General features: G+C 36.9%; 1 protein-coding gene across 3 annotated transcripts in view; it reads right to left on the reverse strand.

Moving 5' to 3' along the window:
* Nucleotides 1–6,389: 6,389 nt before the first annotated feature.
* Nucleotides 6,390–14,265, reverse strand: part of RSF1 (remodeling and spacing factor 1) — a 121,851-nt gene continuing 113,975 nt past the window's right edge. For all 3 annotated transcript variants that reach the window (XM_037138564.2, XM_037138563.2, XM_037138565.2), the window contains one exon: nucleotides 6,390–13,924. In XM_037138564.2, the coding sequence (XP_036994459.2) occupies nucleotides 13,356–13,924 (569 nt within the window). In that variant the 3' untranslated portion in view covers nucleotides 6,390–13,355. The remainder of the gene's footprint in view (nucleotides 13,925–14,265) is intronic.

The raw sequence follows: 14,265 nt of genomic DNA on the forward strand, positions 1-14,265 counted from the left end.
GAGAGAGGAAGGGAGAGAGAGAGAGAAACATCGAGGGAGAGAACCATCAATTGGTTGCCTCCTGTTCATGCCCGATGGAAGAATCCTAGAATGAACTTGCGACCTAGGTAAGCGCCCTGACCGGAATGGAACCTACAACCTCTCCTTTATGGGACAACCTCCAACCAACTGAGCCACACCAGATAGGGCAAGAATGTAAAATTTTAAAACTGAGATTAGTTTGTTGGTAGTGAGACTGGAGAAGGGACACTCTGCTCAGGCAGAATATTAGAAGTTGTTGCCATAGTCTACAGGTGAGGGAGTAGCAGCAAGGATGGAAACAGGGACAGGTTCTAAAGTTACCCAAAGGTAAAATCCTCAGTCTGGAAAGAAATTGGAGGAAAGAGGGTGTTGATGGTGAAGATCAGGATGGCTGAAGAAGAGAGAGGAAGTCGAGGATTATTCCTTAATTTTCAGCCGACGTGATGGAGAGCTGACTCATTTTTCCAAGATGGAGAATTCCGGGGGGAGGGCTAGTCTTTGAAAGTAGCTAACAAATTGAATATGGGAAATGCTAGTTTGAAGGTTTTCTAGGATATCCATACGTGGTTGGCTATTTAGTAAAACAGCCAATGCTTTGCTCAGAAACAGAATCCCCCAAACAACACAGGGAAATAAATGGCTACAACCTGTATAACAGATAATGGAAGTCGAAATTACAGTTTGCACTCACCTCGCTATATACAGTTTTGCTGAGAATAATTTTTTTGGAAAGGCCAAGGGCCCACAGGGATGGGCTGTGCAGAAGTTATCATAGTAGAGATGACAATGCTTATCCTTTGAAAGGCCTGCTGATAGAGTTGGCCCTTTACTACTTACTGCCTGGGAACTTTGATTTCGAGAAGATTCCCACCACTGTATCTGGGTGGCTCATTGTGCCTAAGTTGTTTGGGCAAACCATGTGGTTTATGCTAAACACCTGCTTTCCTTCTGGGGATTTGGAGTTTTGGTATGTGCTACACAAGATGGCTCCTTTGTGGTCAGCTCCCAGTAAAACACGGCATGGAGTCTCTAATAAACTTCCAAGGGAGGTAACATTTTACAGGTGTCAACTCGTTGCTGAGGAAATTAAGTGCATCCTGTGTAAGTCGACTGGGAAAAGACCCTTGGGTCCTGCTGGTGTGGCTCAGTGGATTGAGTGTCAGCCTGTGAACCAAAGGGTCACAGGTTCAATTCCCAGTCATGCCTGGGTTTCAGGCCAGGTTCCCAGTAAGGGCCATTCGAGAGACAACCACACATCAATGTTTCTTTCCCTATCTCCCCCCTTTTCCCTCTCTAAAAATAAATAAAATAAAAATCTTTTTAAAAAAGATAAAGAAAAAAAGACCCTTGGAAGCCTGTGCCCAGTTACCTCTGGACTTTGTACATGTCATTTCCCTTTGCTGTTTTCACTTTGTACCCTTTCACAGTAAATTTTAACTGTGAGTAGTACTATGTGCTGAGTCCTGTGAGTCCTAATGAATCATTGATTTTGGCAGTGGTCTTGGGGCTCTCCAACACAATGACCAAATGGGATTTATCCCGGAAATGGAAGGTTGGTTCAAAATATACCATACTAATAAAGCAAGAAAACCACATGATCTGATCCTAATAGATACAAAAATTTTATCTACTGGAAGGCAGCTTCCTCAACCTGATTTTTAAAAATCTATGAAATACTGTCAGCTAATATTGTACTAAATCATAAGATTGCTTTCCTGCTAAGATCAGGAAGAAGACAAGGATGTCCATTCTGGACATTTCTATTCAATATTGCGTTAGAGGTTAGAGCCAGGCAATTAGGCAAGAAAGAGAAATAAATCTTATCTATTTACGGGTGACATCATGCTGTATTAATAAAATCTTAAGGAATCCACCCACATTCCTTTGATATTATGCTTTCAATTATTTGGTGTATATACCCAAATTGAGGTTGCTGGACCACTTGGTATTTCAATTTTAAATTTTTTGAGGAAGCACCAAACTTTTCCATAGTGGCTGCACCATTTTACATCCTCACCAACTGTGCACAACGATCCCCATTTTGTACATCCTCTCCAGCGCTTGCTAATTTTTTTCATAGTATCTATCATAATGGGTATGAGGTGATACCCCATTTGATTTTGATTTCCCCAATGATTAGTAATGTTAAGCCATTTTAATTGGTTTTTGGCCATTTGTATATCATTGAAGAAATGTAAAATCAGATGGTTTATTACTGAGTTGTGGAAGTTCCTTATATATTCTGGATATTCACCTCATATCCGATGAACATACATAGATTTTCTCCCATTCCATGGGGGTTGCTTTTTCACTCTGTTGATTGTGTCTTTGCACAGAAGTTTTTCATTTTGATGTACAATAGTAAGACTTATCCTTTTCTTTTGTCGCCTGTGCTTTTGGTGTTGTATCCAAGAAATCATTGCTAAATCCAATGTCATGAAACTTTTTTTCTGTTTTCTTCTAAAGTGTTTATAGTTGCAAGTCTTTCATTTAGGTCTTTGATCCAATTGCATCAATTTTTTGTCTATGATATTATGTAAGGGTCCAGTATTATACTTTTGCACATGGATATCTAGTTTTCCCAGTACCATTTGTTGAAGAGATTCTTTTCCCCATTGTCAAAAGTCACTTGTGTATTTTACACCATTGGTCTATGTGACTGTATTCATGCTACATGTCTTTTTACTACACCGCTTTGACTACCGTAGCTTTGCAGTAAGGTCTGAAATCAGGAAATGGGAATCCTCTAACTTTACTTTCCTTTTCCAAGTGTGTTTTGGCTATTTAGGTTTTCTTGTGGTTCCATATGAATATTAGGATTCATTTTTCCATTTCCCCAAAAAACAAATTTTAGTGTTGACATTTTAACAATATTAAGTCTTCAGATCCATGAACATGAAATGTCTTTGCACTTATTTGCGATTTCTTTAATTACTTCCAGCAACACTTGGTAGTTTTCAGTGCACAAGTCTTTTATGTCTTTGGTTAAGTTTATTCCTAAGTAAAAATATTAGTTGTATTTCTATACACTAGCAGTAAACAACCAAAAAATGAGATTAAGAAAAACAATTCCATTTACAATACCATTAAAATGAATAAACTAGTTACCAAAAGAAAACTACATAACATTCTTGAAAAAAATTAAAGAATACCTAAAATGAAAGGAAAAACATCTCATGTTCATTGATTGGAAGACTTGTTGTTGTTAAGAATCCAGTATTTCCCCCCAAATCACTTACATATTAAAAGCAATAGCTATCTAAATTCCAATAGCCTTTTCACAGAAATTGACAAACTGAACCTAAATTTCATATGAAAATTCAAGGTCCCCAGAATAGTCAAAATAATCTTTATTTTTTTAAGAGGCAAGCTGGAGAACCCACTTTCTGATTTCAAAACTTACTTCAAAGCTACAGTAATCAAGACTGTAGTACTGGCATAAAGACAGATGTATCGACTAGTGGAATCAATTTGAGAGTCCAGAAGTAAACCAATACATTTCTGGTCAACTGATTTTTAACAAGGGTCCCAAGATAATTCAAAGGGAAGAAAGAACAGTATTTTCAATAAATGCTGGCACAACTGGGGAGCCACATGCAAAAGAATGACTTTGGGTCTCTGCTTCACACCACACACAAAAATGACTTAGAATATGTCAAAGACCTAAATTTAAGAGTTAAACCTATAAAACTGTTAGAAAGAAACATAAAACACACATTTTTGTGGCAATGAATTAGGTAATGGTTTCCCCATATGACATCTAAAGCGTGAACAAAGAGCCCTGGCTGGGTCCTGGGTTGGTTGGAGCGTCGTCCCTTATACCAAAGGGCTGCAGGTGTGATCCCCATCGAGGTGCATGCAGGAGGCATCCAACTGATGTCTCTCTCTCTCTGTTCTCTCACTAAAGAACATGTCTTCAGGTGAGGATTAAAGGGAAAAAAGCACAAGCAAGCAAAAAAAAACAAACCGGACACCTTCAAAATTAAAAACCTTTGTGATTCAGAGAACACCATTAAGAAAATAAGAAGATAACCTGCAGAATCAGAGAAATGTTTACAAATTATGTATTTGCTAAGGGTCTAGTATCCAGACTATATAAAGGATTCTTTCAACTCAACAATAAAAAAACATAACCCAATTTAAAACGTACAAAGGATTTTAAAGATATTTCTGAAAAGAAGATACACAGGTGGCCAAAAAGCACATGGAAAGATAGTCAACTTCATTAATTATCAGAGAAATGCAAATTGAAAGCGCAATGAAAAAGCACTTTATTCCACTAGGATGGTCTAATAAAAAGACTGATGATAGTAAATGTTATTAATGTGGAGAAAATGGAAGACTTATACATTGCTATGGAAATGTAAAAAGATTCAGACGCTGTGTAAAATAGTACAGCAGTTCCTTGAAACAGCTACCATACGATCTAGCAGTTCCATTCCTAGGTACATACTTAAGAGAATTGAAAACATATCCACTTGAGAATTTGTATACAAATGTTTATTATTCGTAATAGCCCAGGAGTGGAAACAATTCAAATATCCATCAGCTGATGAATGAGTAAACAAGATGTGGTATAGTATATCCAGCCCTGGCCCATGTGGCTTGGTTGGAGTGGCCTCCTATAACTGAAAGGTTGTGGGTTTGATTTCTGGGCTGAGTACACGTGGGAGGCAACCAATCTATGCTTCTATGCTTCTGTCTCACGTTACAATTTCTCTCCCTTCTCTCTCTGAAGGCAGTGAAAAAATGTCCCCAGTTGGGGATTTAAAAAAAAAAAAAGTGGTATATCCATGTAGTAGAATTTTATCCATAAAAAGGAATGAAGTACAGATTCATGCTAAAACATGAATAAAATTATGAAAACATGCTAAACCAAAGTCAGACACAAAAGGCCACCTGTTACATGATTTCACATGTATGAAATGTCCAGAATAGACAAATCCTTACAGACAGAAAGTAGGTTAGTGGTTGCCAAGGGCTGGAGGGAGCACAGGAACGGTGCTGGTAATTGGGGGTTTCTTTTGGAGGTGATGACAACCTTGTGAATGTACAGAAAACCACTGGACACTTTAAAAAATGGTGAATTTTAGGGTATGTGAATTATATTCCAACTTAAAAAAATCAAGAAGAAAGGCTTTTAAATAAAATTTACAGGTACTTCCATTTTGGAAACCATTGCCTAAGCTCATCGGATTATTGAAAAGTGGCTGTGTTGGAGAGGAGTCACCCCAAGGACTGCCCACTACCTTACCTCCCCCTCGCATGTACTCTTCCTGGTTGTGGGTCCTTACCTTTCATCCTTGTGCTCTCTGGCACTGTCCAGATTCTCCGTATAGCACCTCCCAGTAAAATTCCAGCCCTGCCTTCTGGATCACCCTGAATCTGCGGCTGGTCATTTCTTGCCAGTGTGGATCAGTAAGTGAAATTCTGATTCACTAAGTTCTTTACCTGGTTAATATTTTTAAATTAGAATTGCAAAGAGATGAACGCCACTAGTTTGTAAAAAATAACTTTGCTGTGTGAATCTGACTATATTCTAAGAGTCAAGAAAATCTATCAAGTCATTTGTAGATGAGAATCACACTCAGCTTGGTAGGGCCCCTTGAAGTCATCTGGTCCAACTCCTCTCTGAATGCGTTGATCTATTCTCCTCCCAAATGGCACTTCAGTCTAAGTCCAAAAAAGTCCCCTACTGGTGAGACTTCACTCTCAAGTCATTAGAGAACTGTAAAAAAGTTCTGTAGAATAAATAGAAAGGTTTTTCCTAAGGCTTCTGCCCGCTGGTCTAGTTCTGTGCTCCCATGGGGGCACAGAACAAGCCCAAGGCCTCTTTAATGTGTCAGTTCTCCAGAGGCTAAAGACAGAAATCAAGAAGAGCTTTTCTCAAAAAATAAATAAATAAATAAATAAATAAATAAATAATATATATATATTACTAATTTATTTCTAGAGAAAGGGGAAGGGAGAAAGAAAGGGAGAGAAACATCAACGTTGGTTGCCCCTCACATGCCTGCCACTGAGGACCAGGCCTGCATCCCAGGGATGTGCTCTGACTGGGAATCAAACCAGTGACCCTTTACTTCACAGTCTGGCACTCAATCCACTGAGCCACACCAGCCAGGGCAAGAATAGCTTTCTAATACCTGTAATTCACCTACTTGGCTAATACTCTTAAAAATTATTTTGGGGAAATTGACGCACTTGCAAATTTACTTTCTAGATAATAAGAAAACACTGCATTTGTTTCTGGGGTGATAAAAAGTTTTCTACCTTCATTAACTGTTACTGGAAATTCTTAGTTTTCCATGGCCCATAAAGTTTAAAATAAACTAAGTGTGTAAACACATCATGCTAAATACATCAAATCATTTAAATTTTTTATTATGACAATTGACATATATTAAGTGAAGGAAATGACAGAAGTAGTCAATAAAACATTTTGAAAGAAAAATTTATATTGTACAATTAGGCCAACAGCTATAAAATAGCTTTAGGCCTAGCTTATAACACCAAGAGTTCTGATCGGACTGTAGCGAGACATTGAACATTTCATTAACAAAAATATTGGCACGAGCCACAACATATTTTGGTTGTCACTTACAAGGAATATATTTAAACAACTAAGCACTGCAATTCTAACACACTAGGTGTTCATACACTGCAGTTAGCCCCTGAAGCTTTAAGCTACCAGGAATTCCCATATTTCCCATGCACAAAATTTACTTTGTGCATTATTGGAATCACATTTCCAGTTTTCAGATCTCTTTCCCTCCCACCCCCCACACACATGCAATACGATATATGTGGTAGAGAGCACTTCAGCTTCCTCTATTTGATTAATAATAGCACATAGATCCTGATTACCTCAACAGTTTTGTTAATCTTGGAGCTTCTGCTTTAGCTCTCATCTAGCAACAAAATAAAGCATTCTGAGAACCTATTCCAGGAATAATTTGCTTTATGCATAAGAAAATAAAGCATTTCATATAAGCATGCTTGAAAATCCAAGAGGCATTCTGATCAAACACTCCCTGAATTCCAGCTATTACTTTAAAAACAAAATGAAAATCTAACATATTATTTACAAATTCTTATCTGGAATTTGTATTCTTCACCTGGAAATTCATGATTCCCAGACTGTACCTCTCATCAAATGAGGATAGCCAAGAAACTGACATCCCACATTAGCTGAAGATAAAGGTAGTTTGGATAGAAATTATGACACACTTAGATGAATTTAATATGCTTGTGCTACAAAGCTAAGATATTAGAAAGGTAAAATTATGAGATGGCAAAAAACAACAACAAAAAGAAAACACCCCACTGGCATTTGAACAAAGGTATCTTAGTGTAACTTATGGTAAAATATGCCTAACACTGCTAGAATCGGCAGCTCTACAAGACATCACATTTTTTTTTTTTTTATCAAATGAGGGAATTGGAATTTGAAGCATCTTACTATCCCTTCCCGCCATGCTTCCAGTAAATATTCCTGTGGAATCAAGTCTACTGAATAAAAAGAACCAAACTGAGCAATTCTGATTTTTCATTTCTTTTACAAATTTGAAAGAAACCAAACTCTGTCCTACCCACCCCCAGCCCCATCACTGGACACTCCCTTTCAGGGCATATATAAAACCTCTCGGTAGGTCTGAGCAAGAAGCTACAATGCAGATCCATCATCAAGAAGCTACTTGGATAAGAGAACAAAACACCAGACCAACACTGAGAATAACCTAGTTAGGCATCACAAAAATCACACACTAAGAGTATGCTCTTAACTGCCAAAATTTGGGCTATCATAGCTGTTCGGAAGTTGAAAAATCCATTTACATTAACATAAACTAGATCTCTGTATGTTTGTGTCCATGTGTGTGTATAATTTTCATGCAATGATCTTAAAGCTTTGGCAACAAGGATTATTTGCCTAATTTCAAAGCTTGTCCACAGAACAGTATTAATATGCACCAACTTTGCTAAAGGGCAGGAGAATGAAAAAGACCATGGCACAATTGTTTTTTTTTAAAACAATCTTAGGTTTAATTACATAATGCACCTGTAGGTGTTCTAGCATAAACACAGTTGTAAAAATCTACATCCTATTTTAGGGTATTTTCCCACTTCTCATCCCTTAAAAGCTGTACAGTTATAAAAAATGTGACTCTCAAGCAAAATAAACTTTTTTTTTTTGCAACATACAAAATAAGTTAAACGATTCAGAAGGTCTTGAGCCATTATGCTTCCCAATGACTGTGTTCTGGCTATCCATAAGCATTTGACACGCGGCTCCCGGTCTATGACCAGAACTCAATAAATACAGGTCAAATAAAACCCCAAACACTTAAATTAGATTTCTTTAGAAACTGATGAAAGTTAAGAAAACATATACTTAGGGTTAACAATTCCATTCTTAACTTACATTATCCAGTGGCAAAATGAACAAGGTGGGTCACTCAGTCCTTAGTGCATTTTCTAGCTTGTACCAGTTTGGCAAAAAACCACAAATGTAGTTCCTTTAAAAATGTTTTTCTTATTAAAAATGCCTAAAGAGCATAAGAAATCTCTACACATCTAATAATTTGTTATGCCCTCTCATATAACTTATGCATAGAATAGACATCTTAAAAGTTATTAAAATAAAAACAGCATCTTCACTAAATGAAATCACTACAACTTGCCAGAATTGGGTTTGCAGCATTTCCCAGAGCAAAACGGTATAAATATAAAATGGAAACAAACAGAGCTCACATGACCAAAATAAGGGGAAAAATCCACTAACGGGGTCCTATTCTTACCAATTTCTGAGAGGGTTTATAAATAAAAAAAGTGTTGCGTGTACAATCTGAAGTGGTCATATACCAAGCACATTACATTTTGGCTTTTAACGACTCTTTGCTTGCTTGGGAATAATCCCATCTTCAACACATTACAGTTACTTAGCAATTCCTGGCACTCAAAAAATGTCAAATGATCATTTAAGTTGAAGTGAAAATTTTGAAAACAAAGTACACGTAACACAATAGGCCCAGTTTAAATACACTGATAGAAAAATGCTTTGTCTTTCAGGATGGGTGTAAAAATAAGGAAGAAATCAGCAGTTAGCTTGCTACTTCCAAGGTAGGCTTATAGGTACACACTGGGAATGGTGGCTGAAATAGGAATGGATTTTATTCTAAGTAAGTTTAATAATACATTAAGCAGAGAACCAGGTAGATTACAGCAGTAATCTGCAATTTTGGCATTCTCACTTTTTGAGAGAACTAGGACTGTACTTTTAGAATGTCAAACCAAGAGGACCCTTCACTATTTTTCTCTAGACTTTCTGCAATTAAATGTTTATAATCTCCTATCAGTTACAATATTATCTGATACTTATGTCAATTAATGATTTCAAAGGATTCGTTTTAATCCTAACAGCTAAAGTATGTATACATGTTTATATATACATATGTGTGTGTGTATTCATTCCATCAAAGAACGTATCTATAGCTGTGAGGCAATGCCATGAATCATGGGCCTGCACTGTGTTGCTGAAGGACATAGTTCACCACGTTTTTGTGTATGAAATTTGCAGATTCACTGGTTCCTTCTGGTCGTACGGTAGTACAAACTAGCGAATGGTGAACATCTCACAACCTCATAAAACATAAGCTAAAAAGACAATCTTCATGATAAAAGAAATTCTATCAATCCCACCTAAAAATAGATTAACATTTTCCAATTTTATCTCTAAATAACAATTAAACATCTAAGTGCACATTAAGGGGTGGGTCCTATCAACTGAAAAATTGTAACAAGTTTATAATAGCCTTTTAAAATTAATTTGTTTAAAAAACCTTTTCCAACAACTTCTTCAGCATTTGAAGTCCTTGGTTCTTTGGCAGATCACACTTATAAAACGATATTCAGTAGACATGAATTTATTCTAAATGAAGCTCTTTATTCTCTGAATTTGAAGCCCCGACCAACTGGAAAAAGATGTGTCAAGGAAACCAAATCTCAATCTATCAAGTGTCTTCTTGAAAATATTCCTGCCATCATTCTCTAGTAATGTACCAACAATGGAAACTGTTTTGCACTGAACACTATTTTATCAGCAGAAGTCTGAAAAACCAAACATGTACTTTCAGATTTTTTTCATATAATTTAATTCAAAGCTTCTGCTTCGTGACAATTTAGCTTGTTTTCAAACCTTTACAGAAATTGCAAACTAAATAGTGAGCACTAAACTACATCTCCCCTCAACACATTTACTATACACTGTTGAGTTTTATACCAGGAACCAAAATTGTATTTCAAAAAAGGTTTAAAGTATTAAAGGGCTCTATTACACTACAGCAGCTACTGGGAACCTAAATCCACGGTTAGTTCTCTATTAACAAGGACACAAAGTGTTCTAAACTCTATGTGAATTGCTGCTTTCCTATGCACTTCCAGTTCCTAATGACTGAATTATATTTTTGGAAATAGTATGTTTACTTTTTCCCAATTTAAAAAACTTCTTCAAAGTATGTTCGGAGTTAATATTTCAGTGAACCGATTCTTTCAGGGACTGAATCGAAACATCAGGTAGCAGAGTTGTTTTGAACTGTTCATTTAATCACCCATAATTAATCTACCTGCATGATCATAGTAATTTATAAGTATCAGTTGCTTGACTTACATTTTTGTAAATGAAACATAACTGGTATAATCAGAATGTAAGGATAGAAGGGATATACTCACTATCAACTTCACAAACACTTAATTCAAGTTTGTTAAGTAACAGGCAGCAAAAGTGGTATCATCACCCATATCAATGGGACATTTGCGAAATGGAATACTCAGTCTTCACAATGATAAAAATTACCTTTTGCTCTCTGTAGCAGAAGAATAAAAAGAACTCCTTATTCACATTAGGCATCCTGTAAAAGAAATAATCTACCCACTTAATACTTTTTATCATTTTCTTAACTAAACAGAATAGGTAGAAGCAGGAGCTGGTGTGTCCAGAGGTAGAAACAGGGTACAAGGGAGTTTCCACGCAGTAGTGGCTTTACCAGCTTTAGGACTAAAATAGTGGAGGGAGACTGGACACAGGCCAGGCTACTGGCACATTCTGACCACTTACCTTGCACTAGTAGGAATCCTTCTCTTGCCAGCCTGTTTTAGTTTTGAAAAGCTAACATTCTTTACAGATTTTCAAATAAATGAAAACGAACCTAGCTAGAAAGGAGGCCTGTAAATGAATGTGGCTCCTTACATAGCGCTGTGCTCTACTGTCTATGAATGTAAGCCCTTCCCCTCCCTTCCAGTGGAACATTGTCTCAAAATAAAAATCACAATTTACTTGGAACCACATGCTATTTGTGCACCCTAATTTTAGGCTGCTTTCATTATTTTATTTTTATACAGATACATATACATTGCTAGAATCAAAGCAAAAATATTAATCGGCAGGTACTACAGAACTAAAGTGAAACAAAACAAACAAAAGAACCAATAACTGAAAACAACAGCTATAAACTTTCAAGGCCAATAAGATAAGATTTAAGGGCAACACCTGTTGAGGAAGGAAAAAAAGGAGTATAAAGTTTCTAGAGAGGTATTTATAATGCAAGTCTAATGCCAGCTTTTTAATAATAAAAAAGAGAAGTGCTTTACTATACACTGACTAGCACATACAATGCTTAATTTGGAAAGAAAAATAAATGAAGTTCCTTGGGCCAGCAGCAGATATGGTGTGTCCATTGCCGGCAACAGACAACACTGGAACAGAAAAAACCCAAATCCCAGGGCAAAAGTATTCACAGAAGTAATGGCTGAAGGTTTCAGAATTTGACAGGCAAAATTTAATCACAAGTGCTACACTTTGTACAATGTTATTTATGGCTCTGCCTGAAATTTTACAGCTGTAACAGAAACTAAGACAAAGTTCGCATTTTAGTGTCAATTACATGTTAGATATTTAGTTACAAACCCCTTTTCTTGAAACAAAGGGCTTACTTTTTTTTTTTAAGTTTTGAGATGTTTGAAATGGATGTCATGCCTATTAAAGTACATTGGCGGTTTTCAATCAACTGTTGGTCATGTGACTGTTAATGAATTTTAATAGAAGTCTAATGGCCAAAGGCCAAAACTACATTCAAACCCTGCTAATATATCCAGGCAGATAAGAAATTTCAACACACACACACACACACACACACACACACACACACACACACACACACACACACACGCTAAAACTCAAACTCAAAACCTCCCAAAGGAACTGCTTTGTTTGTAGACTTCAATTTGAAGTAGATACTAAGGGCAAGAATAGACCAGTTAAAATTCACCTGAAAATCCTTTCCCCTTCTTCAAATGTGCTAAAATACCACTGTCAGCCTAATATCTCTTCATGTATGTTATGTATAGATGTATTTGTTTCAAAATGGTATTTCATATATTTAAATAAGTGGCCAGAAGACGTTCCACTATAGGCAAAGTTTACAGTCTACCTGGGCCTTAAAAAAGACCACACTCACGTCACTAATAACTCTCCATGATAGTGTATTAGAGGCCACCTCACCACCATTGCATAAAGCTGTTTTAAAAAAATCTGTTGCTAGCACAATCTGGTTGTCAAAGCTTCATTATACATTTTACTATACAAATGCTTTTCAGATGATTTTTTTTTTTTAAAACAAGATACTCCACTATAACAAACTTAGGTTAGTTTTTCTTAAACGATGGTATTTTCTCGGTCTCTTCTTTATCAAGTGTGGTTATCTCCAATAGTAAACAAGTTGATTTCATGAATGCTGTTACTAAATGACTTACGTTTGATGTTATCTACAATTATCAAACTGCAACAACACAGACTTGACCTTTTAAACAGTCTGTTAATCATCATCTATGCCACAAATGTTTAAATATAATATATATTTAATATGAAAAAGCTAAAGCACAAGTGCTTTCTCCCACCCCTAATTCTGTTTTGGGCCCTTGCAGATTCGGAATGCATTCTTATCCACCCTTTTTCACAAAGTCAGGACAGCTCAGGAAATATAAAGTCAAAAATATACAAATCTTTGTTGTTATTATAATAAGATTTCTTTTCCATGAATGAAATTACCAAGGACCATGAACTTGGAAAAAGAAAGTGAAAAGGAATTTACAGCAATTATTTATCTTGAAAGTTCAAAACTGGTCACTTCACAGAAAGACTTTAGGGTTTGTTGAAATTTTTCTTCTAAAAAGCCATTCTGTAGTGGAGTTTTCTAGGAAAAATAAAACCGCTTTTAATAACTGGCCCGCTGGTGTGAGAGCTACCGTGGAATAAATTAGCACAAAAATGGAAAAAAGTCTTATAACTGTTCACTGTTACAGACATAATCGACAAGGTCAGTCACTCTCAAAAGCTCATCTTCCTCCTCTTCTGGTGCCCCTGCCTCCTGCCCACCACTTGTCCCATTGGGGGCCAGGCTTGCACTCGCCGTGCTGTTGTCCTTAGGGGTCTGAGGCTTCTCAGCTGATTTGCCAATCAAGTTCTCAATGGCTTTGCCAGGACTCTGTCCATTGGTGGAAGGTAAGTCCACTAAGCTATAGTCCAATGGGCTCCCCACCTTGCCTACATTTTCAAAGTCCTCTTCCTCATCACTGTCTATCCGATAGGGCTTCTTGGTACTCTCCTGCTCTGAGGGTAGGACCCTGGGCTGGCTGTCACGAGCAGGCTGACCTGCCTCTCCATGAACATTGTCACAACTCTCCTCTTCGTCTGTCTCAATCCGGTGTAGCCGTTTTCGGGATGGTTTGCCTTCCTCTTCCTCCTCATCTGCTTCTGAGTACTCATCTGTGCTTCGACCCCGTTTTCGAACTGACTGCTTTGAGTCTTTAGTTAGCTCCTCATCTTCAGAGTTCTTAGACATATAGCTCTCTAAAACAAACAGCACATTTAACCATAAACAAATTTCAGTAATTCTCCTTTCCCTCCCCACATTCACATGTCTGCTTTCAGCCTTGCCTGTATACACATACTTCCCTTCAATAATTGGCTTGATTTTTCTTTCCCATAGTCTCATAACAGTGCCCATTATGATTCATGATATACCTATGACTTTAGAAAGAGCAGAATGAAATGTCATGGAGAAATCTTGACTAATGCAGGACATCTAAAACACTGTGCTCTCACCCCATGTTGTTACATGTCCTTGCTAGTCCTTACATATTCTCTTGCCTATACTTACAACTAGGTGATCTCACCTAGTCTCTCATGAC

Source organism: Artibeus jamaicensis, unplaced genomic scaffold (genome assembly GCF_021234435.1).
Source record: "Artibeus jamaicensis isolate MK-2021 breed Jamaican fruit bat unplaced genomic scaffold, CSHL_Jam_final contig_64, whole genome shotgun sequence".
In the NCBI taxonomy this organism is placed as follows: Eukaryota; Metazoa; Chordata; class Mammalia; order Chiroptera; family Phyllostomidae; genus Artibeus; species Artibeus jamaicensis.